Below are 19,554 nucleotides of genomic sequence, written 5' to 3'. Positions count from 1 at the left end.
CCAACCTCCAGGAACATTACCCCACCCTGTAGAGATTTCCCCCAAACCAGGGGAGATTTTCCCTCCCAAGGGAGGTTGCTCTGAATCCACAATCACTCAGATTCTGAGAGATGAGGTGAGGGAGGTTGGCAGAGGCTGGCATCACAGACCCTGAAACGGAGCCAGGGAGAAGAAGGACAATGCCTTAGGCTCAGAGTAACAGCACTTACGGGAAGTTGGGTGGGTCGAAGGCAGATTTGATGACCCCAGCATAGATGGCCAGGATGGAGAGGATGACACAACCCAGGAAGACAAGGGCAAACTTGTTGACATACTTGACGCCCACAAATACCACAGTGGCCATGCAAGTGAGCACACAGGTGCCATATACACGCATATTGTTCAACATGGCTGCTGCCTCCCCACTGGCATCTTCTGCCTTAAAAATGGCCATAGCTGGGAAGAGGTAAGCCTGTGGAAAGGAGGCAAGGATGTCAGGTGAGTGACACAGCAAGAACTAACTAAGAATCACCCCCAAGGATATAACCTGAAGTGCAGGAAGCACTTTGGAAAAAATACGCTCATCATAGCATATTTACAGAAGTGTAAGACTGGAAATGGCATCCACTGATAAGAGGAAATGTGATCATCTGTATCCTTTTGGCACATACATTTATATTTTCTAAAACTTCCATGTTTATTATTATTAATGTTTATGTTCTTTAAAAAAGTTATTTTCACTCTAAATGTTATTTACAAAGGGAGTTTCTAGCTATTTAGGGAAATCTATAGAATTCTACATTACAAAGACAGAATACAATATCATATACTTAAAACAAAAAAAAAAAAATAGAAGGAAATACACCCAAATGTTAATGGTGATTTCGGGCAATTGTTATTTCCCTTTTTACATTCTTTGGTATTTTTCCAATTTTACACAATGGGCAGAACTGCTTTTATAATAATTTTTAAATTATTTAATTGTTTTAAGTCATGGAGGTCTATTATTATCCTCTCAGAATTTGGCCCTTTGGTCTTTTATTTGCCATCCATCCTCCCTGTCCCCATACTCCTCCATTCTGCCCCAAACCCAGAAGCTGCATCTTTTAGTTCTAGTTCTCCAAGACAGTGTGGTAGAGTGGAAAAGCACTGGCTTTGGGGTCAGAAAAGCACAGGTTCATATTCCTTCCACATGTTCCCTAAACTCCCTGAACTCTGCTTTCCTCATCTCAAATTCTTCTCTTTTGCAACCCACTGGTCACCAGCACCAGCCTGCCTGGACAATGAACATCCACAGAGAAATCAGTACAGTCCCAGGCACATGGTAGGCAATCACCTACTACGTAGCTATGATGTGACATTATTTTTATTATTTCTACCACGATTTTACTCTTAACAACCCACCTCTGCCACTTGGTAGCTGAATGACCTTGAGCAAGTCATGTCACCTCTCTGAACTTCTCATTTGTAAAATGGGCATAATAATACTTGATCCTTGTGAGGATTCAAGATAATGACTGTAAAGCAATTGGAACTCTGCTGAGAGCACAGTGGGAGCCCAATGAACGACAGTTGTTCACGTTACGTAATTACCGTATCTTGTCTCCCCAACTAGATTGTGAATTCTTTAAAGACAGAACTACACTTCCTTTTGACCTCACTGAGTGGTTTGGACCTCTCCCCAGGAGGAGACGAGGAAGCATTGGTTAACTGACTGACAGCCTGGAACCCCACACCTCCTCCTTGGCCCCTCTCACCAGTAGGATTTCGATGGTGCCCAGGATGTACATGGCCCCAGCAAAGGTAGTGCCCAGGTAGAAGCAGAGGCCCACGGCGCCCCCAAACTCTGGGCCCAGAGACCTGGAAATCATGTAGTAGGAGCCGCCAGCTGCAGAAAGAACCTAATGTCAGCAAGAAGTTCAAGGGGACCTGGGCTGCCATTGAGGGTGAGGGGGCTCAGGGACAGAGGTGAGAAAGGAGTTGTTCTGGGCCTCACACCTTACACGGTGCAGCCTAGGACTGGTGGGAGACTCAGCCAGCCACTCTGAATGGATTTTGCAGCACTAATTACCATGTTGCTAATTACCCCTCTAAGGAGGTCATGGCTCAGAAAAATAGGATGACAGAGAAGAGGGTCTCAGGCAAAAAGGAGATCTTGCATTGACCTGTTCAACTCCATAAACTGCTTCCCTCCCTTCTGCTTAATACTGCTGCCCCCACCCACCCCACCAAATCACAGCCCGGCCCCCAGGCTTGCAATATTGCCTCTCCTGGTCCTGACAGCCCATGAAGCCTGTGGCTCTGTCCTTCTTTCCAACCATCCAGGCACCCCTCCCGACCATCCAGGTCCCTTTCCCCTCAAGCAGCCCCATCACATACCAGGTACAACACCATTAGTTGCAATTGCACTCATGGAGATGGCCGTGAGCATGGTCTGTGAGGAGAGAGATCATCAAAGTGGCAGCTAGGGTGGGGGCCGCAGTGCCCTGGGAAAGGGCCAAACCTTCCTACCCCATAAACACCTGCCAAACCCACAAGTCCTTGCTGAGCTTCTCCCTGGTCCTGTTCCAATTTCTACTCCTGCCAAGTCCTTCTTGTCAAGAAAACCTCTTATTCACCATGCACACAGGAGAAGCACAAGCTACAGCATCAGAGAGCTCTGGAAATCCCAGCTTGGCCTCTGACCAGCTGTCTGACCTGGGACAAGTCACCTCACTTCTCTAAGCCTTGGTGCCTTTATCTATAAAATAGGTACACTGTAGGGGCGCCTAGGTGGCTCAGTCAGTTAAGTGACTGCCTTTGGCTAGGATCATGATCCCAGTATCCTGGGATTGAGCCCCCGCATCATTGGGCTCCCTACTCAGTGGGGAGCCTGCTTCTCCCTCTCCCTCAGCCTGCCACTCTCTCTGCTTGGGCTCTCTCTCTCTCTCTCTTGAATAAATAGATAAAATCTTTTTTAAAAAATAAAATAAAATATATATACTGTATTCCTGCCTAAATGCATATCCTGAATCTGATCGTGAACAGATACGTGACAAACCCAGACCAAAGGACATTATACAAACTAACTGATCCATACTCTTCCAAAGTGTCAATGTCATGCAAGACAAAGGAGGAGCTGTTACAGATTAATGGAGGCTAAAACGATCTCATAAATGAATATAAACATGATCTTGAATTTTTCTTCAGTTACCAAGGACATGATTGGGACAATTGGCAAAATCTGAATAAGGCCTGCAGATAAAACCTTATTAATGTGTCACTGTTAAGACATCATTAATGTATCAACACTAGTTTCCTGGGTTTGATAATTGTACTGTGGTTATGTAAGGGAATGTCCTCGTTTTTAGTAAACACACGCTGAAGGATTTAGGATAAAGAGGCATCATGTCTGCGACTTGCTCTCAGATTCAGGAGGGAAAAGGTAGTACTTAAGAGAGAGGATGGAATAAATATGATAATGTATTAACATTTTTCCTATTCTTGCAAATTTTCCATGTCTGAAATTATGTCAAAATAAAAGTTAAAAAGAAATAAAATAGGTGTACTAGCATCAGTACACACGCAGATGTGGCTCAAGGGTCACGTGTGAGGGAATGGAAACATGACGAGAAGGAGGTGGTTAGTAAATATTTGACTTTTTAGGGAGGTGGAAAGGATTCTGTTACAAAACTGTTTGTGGCATACTCTCACGTTTTGTGAGTCTGGGCCTACCAAAATATTAACAACTGTAGTTTTCTAGGTGGATTTGATTTCCTTCTATACGCCTATCTTTTTCATCAATGAATCTGCATTACTTGTATAATTATACACACACTCACTCACACACACGCAAACACAGATCTAGGTGAAACCTGGTTAGCGGCCATCAGGGACCAGCCTGTGAGAGGCAGGAAGGACCAGTCAGACCTAATTTACTCTCAAAGATCATACACAGTGGTTCCTATAAAAAGCTCAAGTCTCATGCTTCCCCACCCCCTGCCACCCCTGGGGTCCCTGCTCTGGCCCAGTGGTCAGGGGGTGGGAAAGGGAAGGTGTCACTCACACAGGAGCAGCAGATGAAGACCATGCAGAAGGCTTCCATGATGCCTGCGATGCCCACCACCCAAGTGAGTCGCAGGAAGAGGATGACACCAAAGATGTTCTGCAGGCACGGGAGGTACACGCCCATGAAGGTGCCCATGCGTGGGGCCTGCCAAGGACACCAGCATCAGTTTCTGCAGCTCCTAATCACTATGAACATCCCAGACCCACTCCTTCTCCCCGTTCTCCATCCCCATCCCTTCATCCCTCCTCCCTCTGGTTTTTACCCCCCTTCCCTCTCCCCCCTTCTCCTTCATCTCTATCCCTCATCTCCCATCTCTTCCTCACCCTCAACCCCTAACTCCTATCCTTCTGCCTCCATCATCCATCCCTTCAACTAACACTCTTTTGTCTCCCCATCCTTCATCCCCTCTACCCCTCCTTCCTCCCTCATCCATTTTTCCCCAAGGCCGTCACCTGCACTGGCTTCTTTTTTCCACCCTCATTGTTTTCTGCCTCTTCATGCTCCCTACTTCCCTGGGGCAGGTTGGTGTAGTTGGCCAGGCCACTGAGCAGGGAGGACACCATGGGGCTGGTGTCCATCTCCTCCTGTGAGGGGAGGGTGGCAGTGATAAGACTCAAGAGCCTGGGGGAGGGCCAGGTGACTTACATGGTAGGAGGCAGGGAGGGATGGGGGCAAGGAAGGCAAACCACTGGGGCTGGGATGACATGGGGAAGGAGGAGGAAGAGGCATGGAAAACAGGGAAAGAAGATGGTGGGATAAGGCGAGGGAGTATCAGGGGTAATGGGAAGGAGAAGAAGGTGGACCTGAGGAGGAAGTGGAGAGAAGAACACTTCCTGAGGGAGGGAAGGCAGATGAATGAGGAAATGAACTGGGGAAGGGGGGAGACCCCAGCAACCCACCTCAAACAGGGCCATGTTCTTGCCATCATACTCCCTTCCTTTCTCTGTGTCAGTGCTGTTGATGAAGGGGCTGCTCTCCTTGGGGTTGCCATCACCTGAGAAGGCAGAGGTTCCCATCAGGGGTCCAGCACCAACTGGTTGTCATCCCTGTGTCTGCGCATCCAGCTGTGTGGCCACTTTAACTCCCTGCACCTCAGTTTGCACATTGGAAAAACCGAGCTAGCCGCGTTTTAGTTGACAACATGTATAAAGAGCCTAGTGCACTTCCTGGCACATACTAAGTTTTTAATGAACACATAAGTGCTTCCTTGCTCTTGGGGGTCCTTCTTCATTCAGCAGGGCACCTCAGACTCTCCAGGTTCCCTTCCTTGTCCATAACTGGGACCATGGTGGTGTTCTGGGGTGGAAGCATGCTCTCTCCCAGAGGCAAAGATAAAGAATACTACAGCTCAAGGCCCAAAGGATACTCCACCTCTTGGAGAAATGACCCATTTGGCAACTCCTACGCAACTCATGCATCTTCAGTCAACACATATTTACTGAATCTCTCCCATGTGCCAGCATGGGCATGTGGAGGGAGGGAAGAGTAGACAAAGACTAAGTCACCACTTCTGCCCTCAGGGAACCCACAGGCAGGAGAGATAAACCAGTATTCAGGAATTTCCAACTGAGAGTGGTAAATTCTGTGACTGAAGATGAACTAGGGACTACAAGTGGGAATACAAGAGAGGCATTCAGCCCAGCCTGGGAGGTCACGGAAGGCTTCCCAGAGGAAGTGACGAGTAGGCTGAGAACTGAAGGATGAGTAAGAGCTAGACCGGGAGGGAGACAGGAGGGTGTTCCAGGCAAAGAGAACAGCAGAACAGCATGTTCGCTGGCCCAGAGGGGGAGTGAACAGAGTCGGTCAGAGAAGCTGAAAGAAAGTCTGAGGAAGGGGCACAGAGGGAGGGGCTGAAAGGCGGAAAGTAACCTATGAAAAGATGAGCCTCAGAAGGTATGGGCTGGGTCCTTAAATGATTAGCAAAACATGTTAAAGATTTTGGCCTTCATCCAGAGGACAATGGGAAGTCATGAAGAGTTTCAGGCCAAGAAGTGCCACGAACAGACTCGTGTTTTAGAGCAATCACTCTGGCTTTTAGATGAAGAACACAGATGCTAGTTCGAGACTTTCAGTAATCCGGGCAGGGGCTGATGATGACCCAGACCAGAGCAATGCAGGGCAATGGGCAGACTCAAGAATTACTGGCACATATTTCTATGCCAGATGTTTGGGGACGTGAGAAGGAAGAATCTGGGATAATGCCTGGGGTTTCTAGCATAGGTTAATGGGTGGGTGATGGTGCTATTTGATAAATGGGGGAAGAGAAGAGACTGGGGGTGGGGAAGATGCTGAATTTGATGGAGGGTAAGATAGAATAGGCCACTTAAGCAAATACAGCCAGAAGCCATACAGAGTCTGGGACCCAGGAGAGAGGCTGGGCAGAGAAAAGATAAGGGTAACCCAGGAGAATGTGTGGAGGAAGTGTATGAAACCGTGCATCTGAATGAGATCACCCAAGGAGAAAGGCTCTTGGCCATCTAGGAGAGGTCCTTTCAAAGAGATAAGGGGACCCTCCCAGGCACTTGCCCGTGGCTTCAGCGGGCACCCTTTCCCAGTTCCAGGACTGAATCCCAATAGTAGACATCTCTCCAGACCCTGGGGAAACTCCCCAATAAATAAATCCCAAGTGAAGTTGAGGCCCTATGTATTCCGAATTTCCTGTCCTTTCATCTCCTGCCATGTTTCTCTCCATCCCCATCTTCCTAAAGCCTCCCCTATCCTTCTCCTCCCTAACTCCTAGAAACTTGCCTTAGTCACCCAGCCAGGGTCCATCCCCAGAGCATGACCTGTTACAAATACAATCTCATCCTGACTCAAAGTTGTGAAAGGGAAAGCGATGCCTCACCAGCTCAAGGGACACCCACCACCTTCTCCTGCCACCACCTCCACCTCATCCATCAAGCCGGAAACTCCTGATCCCCAAAGAGGGGGACATCATCACCTCTTTCTTGTCCACACATATGAGTTCCTGAAAATGGCAGACCTGTCCCCTCAGTGAGAACTAGCACATAATAGATGCTCAGGGGAAAAATGTCATTGGACATAAGTTCCCCCAGGCTCTCTTCCTGACCCCCGGGGTCTCAGAAGAGCTGTCTGGGGCCAGAGAACAGAAGAAATAAAAGAGAAGTGGGTTCCTCCTCCTTTTAAAATGCTGACAAGATGCTTCATATTCTCACCACACGGTGGTGGGAACCAGAGGGGTTGAGGGGAATAAGAACAAATTTCTTGATGATTAAGGGAAAGGGCTGGGATCAAGCTTTAGGTTCTGGTCCCAGCTTCATTGGCTGTGTCGCCATGTTGGTCAAGTCACTTAAACTAAGCCTCAGTTTCCTCCTTTGCAAAGGGATAATAATTGTGCTTAGCTCCCAGGGCTGTCCTGGGGATTAGGGGAAATAATGCCTATTGGGTGCGCCTGGCACATAACCGTAACTATCGATGCTATTACAAGTACAGTTATTATTCATGTACTTGATGCCTTACTCAGCTCGGGCTCTCCATCCCATACTCCCCAAGCGCCAAGATTTAGGGACCCTGTCCCCTGTGGGGCTGGGTCCCTCTCCCGGCGGCGTCCGCTCCGGGTCTCCGGGTAGAGCCCTTCCCCTCTACCTTTCACGCCCCCTCCGAAGCCCCTCCTCTTTCCCGGGGTCCCGGGGCGCGTGCGGGGCGGCAAGGGGGGCGTCCTGGCCCGAGACCCGGCTACTAGGCAGCCCCGCGCCGGTCTCCATGGCGACCGCGCGGGCCGAGAGCGCAGCGCCGAGCCGAGGCGGCCACGCGCCCGCAGCCGCTTATGTAACGCGACGCGCAGCGCGGAGCCAGGCTCCGGGCCGGATCCCAGCTAGGAGCTGAGGGCCGGGGAGAGGGCGGCTCGGCAGGCTCGTCCTGGGTCCCGCCCTTCCACCCGCCATCTGGACGGGCCGCCAAGGCCGCCAGCCTCGTCTGCCCGGGGCTGATTTTTGTCCCCTCCTTGGAACAGCGGGCCCGCTGGTTGCGGGGAGAGGGGCGAGCCTCAGGAGTTCTCAGAGGAGCTGGGGGACTCGCCCTGAATCCCCAGGGCCAGGACGTAGGCTGCTGGGTAGCGGCAAGAGGCGCGCGCGCGAGAGGCAGGGCCAGACTGAGGCTGAGCCCTCTCCGCCCGGCCCCCGCCCCCGCCCCCGCCCCCTGGGAGCTCTCAGCCCGAATCGGCTTTCAATTAAGCTGCGGCGGCCAGAGCTCCTGGGGAGGAAACAGGCTAACGGCTCGACCTAAGGAGCCTCCCCCGGGGGCCTGGGGCCAGGCCTGGGGGAATCCCCAAGCCAGATTGGGGGAGTGGGGGAGGGCCCCAGACCCCAAGGGGATAGGAGACTGGGACCAGAGACAATATCCTTCGGTTCTTCTTTAGTCTAGAGGAGCCCCCTTACTTGTTGGGCTATTACCACCTCCCTGAGGTCAGTCCCCAGGTCCTCACCTACACCCCCAGGAACCTAAGATCAGAGATGGCAGAGGCTCTTGGCTATTCCCTCCAGCCCAGCGGCTTCTTAGAGCCCTCTATGACCACCTTTGGGCATCATGGGAGTCTTTCTCTTTCTGGGACCCCAAACACCTGACCCAGGTCCTGGCCACTCTAGTCCCAGGTCCTGGACCCTACACAAAAAGAGAAGGTCTCCAGATGGGCCCTCTATACTCAGAGTCCAGAAACTAATGGAGAATGGGTAGAATAGAAGGGAGTTCCTAGTTGGATTCCCATTCATACACAGAGATGCCTCTTTCCTAGGCCTCCTGAGACCCCCATGGAAACCCCAAGACCCAGTAAGGCACAAACCTCAGAGTAGAGAAAGCAGGGGCTAGGGGATCATACCACACACCGTGTCTGAGGGGAGCAGAGATTATCTCTCTCAGGCTGAGCAACTGTCCTCAGAGTGGAGGCATCTGAAGGAGATCCCAGATGCCAATGACCCTCCCCATACACACACACACACACACACACACACACACACAACTCATTCCCTGGGCACCGCGTCGGCATGCCTAAATCTGCCGCAGACTCGACTTTGCCAAACCCTCTTCCCCCATAGCTGTAGCCGAAGCCTGCTGGGGAGGGGGTGGCTGCTGGATGAGGCAACCCCAGGGTCACTGGGACGATGGATGAGCTAGCTGGCCAGCCTGTGGTTCCGACGCCTGTACACCACTCAACCTCAGGGACGAACAGGGGGTCTCAGACAGAGCACTGGGGACCCTAGTGTCCACAGTCTTCCCAAGTGGCCACTTGGCTCTGACTTGGATCCAGGATCTGGAAGACTTTAAGTTTAGGCTCCCAGTCTTTCTAGAAGACCCGGTCTTTCGGTCCTTAGGGGTCTTTGGCCACCCCCCAGGGAAGTCTGCAGGAGTCTCAAGCCCAGAGGGTCAAGCAATGCCCAAGGGAGCGTTTGAAGGCGCGGAGCGCAGACAGCCGGAGCGGGAGGCGCGCTAGTGCGCAAGGGACGCAGCGCCGCTGGAGGGTGGGGGGTGGGGGCGGCTGACAGCCGTGATGGATGGCTGAGACCGCTGGGGGGCGGCGGGGGGCCTGGGAGCCCGAGGGGGTGGCTGGCCCCGAAGACCTCGGAGCAGGGAAACCGTGGAGGAGGGCGGCGGAAAGCAGGAGCGGCGAAAGGACTTGCTTCAAGCCCCTGGGCTCCTAGAGAGTCTCCGCACCCACCGCAGCGCGTCCGCAGTGTCCGCTCCGCGGCGCCGGGGATTCAGCCGCCGGGACCCCCATTCCTGAGGCCTCACTGGGGAAGATAGCAGAGCTGACTAGAAAGGCTCCCCCTTGCCCCGCCCTGGAAACCTCATTGCCATCCCAGGGCACCAGAGGAAGGGAAAAGGGGGAAGAAAGGAGGGTGATCTTGCTTCCCGTCCTGAATAGGAACCCTTGGGCACGCGAGAGGGAGAGGGAGAGGGAGATTCCGCAAAGTAGAGCTGAAAAAATCTCCGGAGGAGATACGCTTCTGTCTGAGGTCGGACCTGGGGCAGCTTTGGGGGAGGGGGCCCGGATTGCACCAAGTGTCCCCTTAAGGAGACACTGCAGCCCGGACGGGGGCTGTCATATGTCTCCAACCCCCCATGGGCACCTTCCCCCCACCTTTCAGCTGGAAGTCTCAGAGCGAGGGACTGCAGCAGACTGCACCCCCCCACCCCCTCCCCGCGCCGCCGGTCAACGCTCTGCGCCAGGACGCCGGGGTCCCTTCTTGGGGAAAGGAACCCTCCTCCCGCCCGTCGAGGTCCACGTCAGCCCATTCTAGCTCTTCCATCCCCTTCCCACGGCCTCCCCCGCTTAGCTAACCCACGTCTGCCCCCGGGCTGTGGGCAATGGCAACCCCTCGGCCCCCAGCCCTGCCCGGGGCGCGGCGCATTCCAGCACCTCGGACAGCGCCTGGCGCATTCCAATGGAGCCGGGCTCCAGGCCGCCTTGGGCGCCCACCGCCCCGGTCAGTCTCAGCCTCTTCTCTGAAGGAGGCGGCCCCCGCTCTGCCTCTAACCCTAGAGCTGCCTCCTCTCCTTGCCGCCCCCTCCCTCGCCGCCCCCGGGCCGCTGCTTACCGGGGTTGGCTCCCCCATCGCCGTCCTCGCAGTCCGTCAGGTTGTTTAGCATGGTGGCGGCGCGGCGCCGGGCCCGGGGATGGCTGCTCCGCCTCGCCCGCGCCCCTCTGCCCGCCTTCGCCGCTCTCGCTCGCTCTAGCTCTCTCTCGCTCTCCGCTCCACGGAGGAAGAAGCTGCAGTGCCCGCCCGCCCGGCGCACACACACTCGCACACGGACACACGCTCACACCCGCGCGCGCCCCCTCTCAGCGGCGGCGCTGCTCACCTCATCCCGTATGCAGGAGGCGTGAGCCACTGGCGGGGTTTTGGGGGGGAGCGCGAGAGGGAGGAAGAAGAGGAGACGAGGGGCGGGCTGAGCGCGGCTGGAGGCCCCCTCGCACGAAAACCGGGGGCTTGCACCGGTAGGATGAAGGGGATGCTGCGGGGGACGGGGGCCTCGCCTCCCACGAGCAGACGCAGCTCCGCCCGCCCCCCACTCCCCGGCACAGGCGGGGCCGGCACGTGGGCAGGTGCCATCCCGCGCCCTAAAAATAACGGCAGGGAACTAGGTCGCGGCCGCGGGGAGGCGGCCCCGCAGCGGCTGCCTGGCTGGGGGTCTGGGGTGACCCCTAGGGGGAAGGCGAGGAGTACTGAGGCGGCGGGGGTGGGGCGCCATGGAATATGGGTCCCTGGGGAGCCTGTCTGCAAAGCTGGGGAGGCCAGCCCTGAAGAGGAGCAGAGAACCAGGCCCTTTCCCAAACCGCTGTTCAAAAGGTTGGAACTGGGGGCGGATGGGGGAGGGGGGTTGAGGTTAGAGCCCTTAACTGAATCAGTGTGCTGCCCCCAAGGGTTCAGGGTCACTGGGCTGAACTGTCTGTCTCATCTTGTCTTAAAATGGGAAGGGTGGAACCTGAGGAGTTGCAATGAACCCTCTCATTGTGCTTAGACTGAATCCTAGCATTTCACCCCCAAGACAAATTCCAGGAGTCCACAGACAGGGACCCTCTGACTGTAGAATGACCCTGGGAAGGAGATGTGATGAGAAGGAGAGAAGGCAGCAGTGAGATTCCAGGGATGGCTGACTCCCCACTGGGGATGGTGCAGCCTCAAGGGAGGGCAGGCCGGTAGGAGGCTGGCCGGGACAGAGTGGGGGAGGGAGGAATGAGGCCGACTGTGGGTTTGGGACCAGATTTTCTCCTGGGGCGGGAGTGTCTAATCCCCTAATCCTGGATTGCTTTCTGAGGATTCCAGAGCCAACCCGCTCTCTCCATTCCTCCCCCTCCACTGACACCAGTCCTCCAGAAGCTTGATTGTCCTGGGACCTCTCTGGGCCAACCCCTAGAATTTAGACTTAAGCCAGCAGTGGAGACATCTCAGGAAGCAGCATCAAAGGTATGGACTCTGTGTGTCTCTGAAAGATCTAAACATCCAAGGGTGAGAACAGATTAAGGGGAAATTATTTTCAGACTCACCCTAGCCCCCAGCACTGGCCCTCTAAGTTTCAGGAGAGTTCCATGGCTGGAGAGGATCACATCAACCATCTTATCTAAAAGACAACTTTCATCTTATAGATGAAAAAGCTAAGGCCCAAAGAGGAGAAATGACTGCCTATGGACACAATGCCAGCAAATGGCAGGATTTAGTCTAGAATCCAGTTTGCTTTATTCTAGTTTAGGACCCTTCCTCAACATAACTTCTTTGAAACATTGGTCTTGCCTCCAACGGAAGGGACAAGGATACAGTCAAACCAAACTGCTCAGCAATCTCTGATTCTTGGCTACCAAAAAGGGAACAGGGAAGGGTCTGAGATGAGCTCTCTCCCCTTTACTGGTGGCCAGGCTTCAGAGGTGCAGGACTGAAGGGGCCCCTCAGCTGGCAACTGGAAGTAGGCCCAGAAGACTTCAAGGGTCCTAAAAAAATCTGTCCACATGACTAGAGACCCCATTCTAGGACATGACTTTACAGGGCCATTGACAGGACCCGCTGCTCAGAGTCCTTGCACATATTTGTCAGTGGCTTCAGATCAGGTCAATCACAGTCTTTGGCAGCTGACTGAAAGGGGTTCGGAGGGACCCACCACTAAGGTATCACTACCACCAGGGTTTATGGATGCTGGAGGGCCTCGTTAGGGTGGAGACCTAGCTATTCAGACAAGGCGTAAGAATTGGTCTTCTTGGGGGGCCCTGGCTGACTTGGTTGAGCATCTGCTTTTGGCTCAGGTCATGGACTCAGGGTCATGGTCTCAACCCCCACATCGGGCTCCCTGCTCAGCAGGGAATCTGCTTCTCCATCTCTCTCTGCCCACCCCTCCATTCATGCCTTCTCTCTCTCTATCTAATAAATAAATAAATAAATAAATAAATAAATAAATATCTTTTAAAAATTGGTCTTCTTGGCTTTCCCAGGGAGAAAATCACCAAAAAGATGAGATGAGTTTAGATTCGTGACAGAGGTTAAAAGGATAGCAGGTGGACAGACCAATATTCAATAATTTCTAAGCTCTCCACTCCATATACACCCCACCATCACCGCCACAAGCCACAGCATTATGGTTTTCCACTACTCATAGAGACAGGTAACAGCAAAATGTGTAGCATGTTTGTCTGAGAAGTGCTGTAAAATAAATGCTGAGATTTTTTCAGCAACTTCAGATCTGGGATGTCCCCCTGGAGGTACTTCTATTCATTTGTGGTCCAGAGCCCTGGCCACACAGGGACTGAGCCCACCCACAGGAGGAACCTAGATCCCAAGCGAGTGCAGGTGAAGGCAGGAGTGACTCCTCTTCTCTGGGTGCTCCGTCTGCCTACCCTTACGGGAGTTCCTATCCCACAAGGCATCTGTAATTCAAGACATAGTGAACTTACCCTGTTCTCTGTCCCCAAACTGTGTGTATCCCTGGGAAAAATTAACTTCCTCTTTCTGGACTTCAGTGTCTCCATCTGCAAAAGGGTTAGGTCACATACATCCAAGGAACTTCTTCTCACTCTGAGAGCTCTTAGTGCTCTCTCCATTTATTTCAGACTAAAGCCTTGGAGCCCTCCCTGAGGAGCCAAGACCAAGTAAGGAAACAGCCCCAGAGGGAGAGCCTATACCTTCAAGTAATGCTCCTACTTCTCAAGGAGAGTGGTCCCTACTCTGGCTTTTCAGGCCAACCCTCTCAGTGAGGCTTTGAGAAAACACCATTGCAGGTACTACCTGCACTGCCAGCCTGGTCTCAGCCAGTAAGGTCACCAGTAAGGTGACCCTCAGCTCTGAGCCCCAGGAACATGGCTCAGCATCCTATCTCCACCCAGAGCACTAGGAAGATCGAGGGCTAGGGAAACTCTCTCATTCTATCAACACAAGATGCAGGGTTGGGAAGGGTTCTGTTTCTGAATTCTGAATGTCTAAAGTTCACTCTTCTCCCACCGTGCATTTCTCAGAGAGAAAAAGGTTTCAGGGAAGCTGCCTAAGTGTCAGGATGTGGGAACTGGAAGAGACTTTATAAATTATTTTTTGCCATCCCTCATTTATGGGAAAATTTAAGTCTAGAAATGAAAAGGTACAAATTTCTTCATGGGGTAAACTTGTGGCAGACTGGGGACTAGAATCCAGCTCCCTGACCTCCAGTCCAGGGCTCCAACCACTGACCCAGGATATAAGGCCATTTGGAGGAAGCTGGAGCCACCTGACTGGGTCTTCTTTCCACAGGAGGTAGACGTAGTGTTCCTCCTCATGGCTCAATCTCTACCCATCCTTATCTGCATATCATTACCCCCATGACCTAACCCACCCACCCCAGCTGTCCCTCTGGAGCCAAGGCCCTGAATTCCCTCTTTCACTCCTCTCCCAAACTACATGCCTGTCCTCCAGACCCAAAACCCTCACAGTGAATTGATGAGTCCAGCGCACAGCACACCCCACACACACAGGGCTCGCCGCAGAGCACGTCAACCACCATCGTCTCCGTGGCAACCGGGGGCTTAATTAACAGGCTGCAGCCCTGTCACCATGGCAATGGCACCCCAACAGCCCCCCATTCCCCTACAGATTCAACCCATCTTTCTTCTTTCTCAATCTGGACCCCCTTTTCACTGCACCACCCCCCACCCCCACCCCACCTGGAAAGCTGGTGTCCACAGATCGCTCTGGTTCATTGAGAAGAGGGGAGGGGAGATGAGGGGGATGAGAGAGAGAGAGAGAGAGAGAGAGAGAGAGAGAGAGCAGCCCGTCACCATGGCAACTGCAGCCCCGTTCATAACCAGTTTGTTGCCATGGAGATTCCCGGGGCTCACCTTGGGCTGAGGTACTGGGCAGTGAGGTTCTGAGTCCCGGCTTGAAAAGGGGGTGATTGGAGAACAACCTGAACAGACTGGCGATCTCCAGATCAGATATTTATATGAATAACTCAGTGTCATTCTTCCCAATTTACAGATAGACGGAAACATGAGGTTTGAGTATGGGGGAGGCAGAGAACTTCACCCTTCTAGATCATCAAAGAATCTTAGCATCTTTATGGCTACAATGACCCTCAGATAGCTTCCTGTTCAACTCCTTTATACTACAGATGAGGAAACTGAGGCTCAGACAGTGGAAGCAACATGCCCAAGGCGACACCACAGAGCTTGAGCTAGAGCAGGGATGGGCTATCTTATGGTCTTGCTCCATCCCCCTAGCATAAGTCAGCTCCTTCTCATGCATGGGAACACATCTCAACTCCTGTTAGTCTTAACTGAGGCCCAGTGCCCTGTCTTGCTCCTTCAGAAACTGGGGGACAGTGGAAAGAGGTATAAAGGGATGTGGGAATAGCTCAGAGTTGTAACAACTGACCCCAGGTCCACTTCTAACCAGCCAAATCATTATTAACCTCCCTATACTGCAGATTACAAAACTAAGGTATGGGGGCTGCAGCCCAGGATTAATGGTGGATTCAAGAATCAGCCTCTGACTTGCTTCTTTCACCCCCATCAGTTAGGTTCCCACTACAGCTGATCCCCTGGCAGCAGGAGGCACTTCCAGGGGCAAACTCCACCCCATTGGTCCAGAATTAAAGATAATGCTCATACACAAGTGACCTCCCAAATGTCTCCCAACCCTTCCCCATCTTCCACATGCTGTCATTTCTCCCCATGGGTCTAGGTGAGGACAAGGGGTGGGGAAAGCATCTACTTGGGACCAGAGGACTGATGCAAGAACAGCTGTGGCAAAGACATCACCAGATTTTGTTTCCCTTAAGGAGCCCTTGTCTACCCACCCCCATGCAGTGACCTACCCAGAAGGAAGTGCTGGAGGCACCCCTCAGAGCCAAAGATGTTAAAAATCACCCAAATAATTCTCAAGATGAAACTTCTAATAAACTCATGCACACAAGTACCCACCCCACATGACAGACAAATGAATACACATATCAACATGCCCATCAACACACTGGAAGAGTGACACACACAAGCACTGACTCACTGACTGCCCCACAGGTCATCAGAGCTCATGTGGGATGCTCCTCCCTCAGGACACACAAAGATACACACACACTGCCTCTGCCACAAGCACACAGTATTCCAGATTCACATCCAGCTTGCACACACATACCTGCATACCCAAAACTGGGAGCCATGTTTTACTTCAACATGCAGGAGCCTGGGAATGTGAATCTGTCAGTCACCAAGGAAGGAGAGACTGGCCATCTTATTCTCAAGCCAGCGGATAGGGAACGAGAGGAGAGTGGGCAAGAGTAGGAGAAGCAGGAGCTTACAGCCACTCCCCTTCTCATCTGACAAACAGTAAGCACCTACTAAGTGCCAGGCTGTGGGCATGGAACTTTGAACACAAAGATAAAAGGATATGGTCCCTGCTTGTGACTTACAGGAGCCACACAAGTGGCTGGGACATGGGCTCTAAGGGTGCAGTGGGTGGGCAGGAGAGGAATGACCGCCTCTGCCTGGAAGCAAAGGAAAGTGAAAAAGGTTTTCAGGAGAGGTGAAATGAGCCATAACCTACAGAGTGAGTAGGAGTTCCCCTGGCTAATGGAGGTGGAAAGATGAACACAGATAGGTATGCCTTGGGAGCAGATGAGGAAAGAGTCTGAATGACAGACAACTGCATTGGTCTTTATCCTAAAAGCGACAGGGAGCTTGTGTGGAGGATGGTTAGGACAGGATCTGAGGCAAGCAGACCAGTTAGGAGGCTGAGGCCATGGCCCTGGCGGTGCGAGAAATGATGGAGGCTTGTAGAGTGACAGTTACTGGAAGAGAGATGGGACAGATTCAGGATTAGTGTTGGGGGTGGGTTGACCACAATGTGAGGACCTATTCCATCCGGTGAGAAAAAAAAAAGGAAGCATCGAGAATAGCTCTTGGAGTTCTGACTTTTGAAACTGTAAGGATGGAAAGGATATTCATGAAAATGAGGAGGGGGGGATGAGAAAGGAGGCAGACAGTTTATGGGGAAACACGGAGAATAGAAAGAGCCCAGGAAATCCCAAGGGCCACGTCCAGGAAGCGGTTGGTTCAGGGGCTGGAGGTCTGCGGAAACCTAGGCCTCGGTTTGCTCATCTACACAACGAGGGAGTTCACCAAAGAAACCCCTAAAATGCCCCCTCCAGGGCTGCTGGTGCTTAGTTTTGCTGCAGTCAGCTCACCTGCGGCTCAGCAGCGACCCCTGGCGGCCCAGGGAGGCTCTTCCTCCTCCCCGTGCTGGGGCCACATCAAGCCGATTCGCCGTTTCTTGCAGACCTGAGGGGCTCAGCACCAGGAAGGGGACCCCTAATAAGTGCCCCCTCGGAGGAGACTGTGAGTGCATCCAGGATACACCGAAAGCTAAAAGGACCCTTCACCTCCCCTCTTCTTTAGCCTGCATGTAACTTCCATTACCAGACAACAGCAATGGGGTCCTCCAGGAGCACGCCCCCAATCTAGCCTGAGCTTGCTCCACCCAACCCTCTTCTGGAGCTGGAGCAGAGAAACTTAAGTGAGTCTCCCAGGCTCGAGACTGGAGACCCCACAGAATCCTGCCAAGATCTAGCTGCCCAAAAGTAGCTTCTCTTTCTCCCATCTCCTTCCCGGGATCCCCGGGCTCTGTCCGCGACGTCTCCAGGGAGGTTTGTAAGATCCTCCAGGCACCAATCACCTGCAGAGCCAAGCACCAGCCCTAGCGTCCGGGACTCATTTTACCTCCCGCCCTCGACCCCACCCCTATCTTCCCGGCACGACCTCTTCCTCTCTGGTCCCGCCCTTTTCTGCCCCCAAACAGAGATAGTCCTGCCTCCTCCCATTGCCTTTGAACCCAGCGTTTAATCATGGGGCCCTCCCCTTTCCTTGGTTTCACCTCCTCCCCTCTGGATACGCCCCTTACCCGAGTTGGCCCCGCCCCTTTAGTGCCCTCCAGGTCAGCCCTCCTTCGACGGCCCCTCCATCCCGAGATCCGCCCCTTCGCCTAGAGCCCCACCCCCTTCGCTGTGCCCCGCCCACCTCGGATCTGGCCCCTCCCCCCGCCACTTCCCACCCGGCCTCCTGCCCTCCCCGCTGGGTCCCAGCTCCTCTCCCTCGTCCCGCCCCGGGCTGAGACCACCCCACGCCCAGCCCTGGCCTAGCCCTTTCCAAAAGAAGCCCCGCTTCCCAGGCCCCGCCTCCTCCCTCGCCCCGCCCCCCGGCAGGCCCCGCCCCCTGCGGCCTCTACCTTTGGCGTCTTCTCCGGAGAGGTGGCGGAGCTTGGCTGCCGGCTGCGGGTGGGACTCTAAGTCAGGGGTCGCGGCGGGCGCCGCGGGGGGCAGTGAGGTGACTGTGAACCTGCGGCTCATGGTGCGGAAAGGGGCCGGGCGGCGGCGGTACGGGCCCAGATCGCACAAGTGGCCGCAGCCCGGCTCAGCAGCCCGAAAGAGCGGATTCCCCCCCGTCCGCCGCCCCCCACCGGGCGCCGCGCCGCTCAGGGTCCTAGTGCCCGCTGCGCTAAGCCGCAGAACCTGGCCATTTCGCTCCAAGTCCCCGGGCTCTCAAGTCTAGGAAGCTCCTGAGGATCGCACCCGCACCTGAGAACCATCCCTACACTGGAGGCCCTAGTGTGTGGCTCCCGGAGCCCAGGCCCACCTGGGCTGGAGTCTCCTAAACACCTGGGATTTATTCACTCATTCAGTCAACGCATCTTGACAGTGCTCCTGTGTTTCAGGCAACGGTACTAGGCACTGGGGATACAGCACTGACTGGCTTCCTGCCCTGGTATGGCTTAAATCCTAATAAGGAGTGAGGGGAGAAAGATCATAAGCGAGCAAACGCACAGTCAAGATAATTTGAGATTCTGGCATACGTTAAGGAGAAAAAATAGGGCCCAGGGATGACCACCAGGGCGAAGGACTAGTTTAGAGGGTGGTCTGAGAAGATCCCTCAGAAGATGTGATATTGTAACTGAAACCTCCCTGATGAGAAGGAGCCAGCTATGCAAAGATCTGAGGGAAGAGCTCTCCGGCAGAGAACATAGCAAGTGGAAAGGCCCTGGGCTGAAAAGGAGCCTGGACTGTTCAGGGAGCAGCAAGAAGGCCAGTGTGTCTGGAATAGAGTGAACAGAGGTGAGAATGATAGGAGATGAGGGAGGGGAGGAGGGCAAGTCATGTGCTCTCTTGAAGGCTTCAGAGAGGAGCCGTTGAAAGTTCTTGAGCAGAAGAGTGATGTGATCTGACTTGTGAAGACCCAACTAAGAGCAGGAGTGGAAACTGGGAGTCTAGGTAGGAGGTTCCTGTAGACCCCCATGTCAGAAGTGTTAAAAGCCAGAGTAGAGTGGTGGCAGTCATCCCATTCAAGGTATGTTTTAGAAGTAGAATCTACAAAACCTGTTGCTGAATTGGACGTTGCATGGGTGGGAAAGAGGAGTCAAAAAGGACTCCTGAAAACTGTCACACATTGCTGGTGAGAGTACAGATGGGCAGAACCACTCTGGAAAATTGTTTGATCATATCTGCTCAAGCTGAACATGCATATACCTGTCTTCCCAGCAATTCCTCTCCTAGGTATGTGCTCTGCCAAGCCACTT

At 53.4% G+C, this 19,554-nt stretch overlaps 1 protein-coding gene across 5 annotated transcripts in view; it reads right to left on the bottom strand.

Moving 5' to 3' along the window:
- Positions 1-18,403, bottom strand: part of SLC12A5 (solute carrier family 12 member 5) — a 36,469-nt gene extending 18,066 nt beyond the window's left edge. The window contains exons 1-7 of one of the 5 annotated variants that reach the window (XM_077873414.1): positions 18,211-18,403; positions 4,927-5,021; positions 4,480-4,611; positions 4,025-4,171; positions 2,359-2,413; positions 1,737-1,867; positions 210-451 (exon numbers count right to left, since the gene is read on the bottom strand). In XM_077873414.1, the coding sequence (XP_077729540.1) occupies positions 210-451; positions 1,737-1,867; positions 2,359-2,413; positions 4,025-4,171; positions 4,480-4,611; positions 4,927-5,021; positions 18,211-18,331 (923 nt within the window). In that variant the 5' untranslated portion in view covers positions 18,332-18,403. The other 4 variants (XM_077873410.1, XM_077873412.1, XM_077873411.1 and 1 more) reach the window with 4 other exon arrangements.
- Between the last annotated feature and the right edge of the window lie 1,151 nt (positions 18,404-19,554).

The sequence above is a fragment of the Canis aureus genome, chromosome 26, assembly GCF_053574225.1.
Source record: "Canis aureus isolate CA01 chromosome 26, VMU_Caureus_v.1.0, whole genome shotgun sequence".
Lineage (NCBI taxonomy): Eukaryota > Metazoa > Chordata > Mammalia > Carnivora > Canidae > Canis > Canis aureus.
Note: the sequence above shows the minus strand (reverse complement) of the source record. Positions and strands in the feature narration are given on the sequence as shown.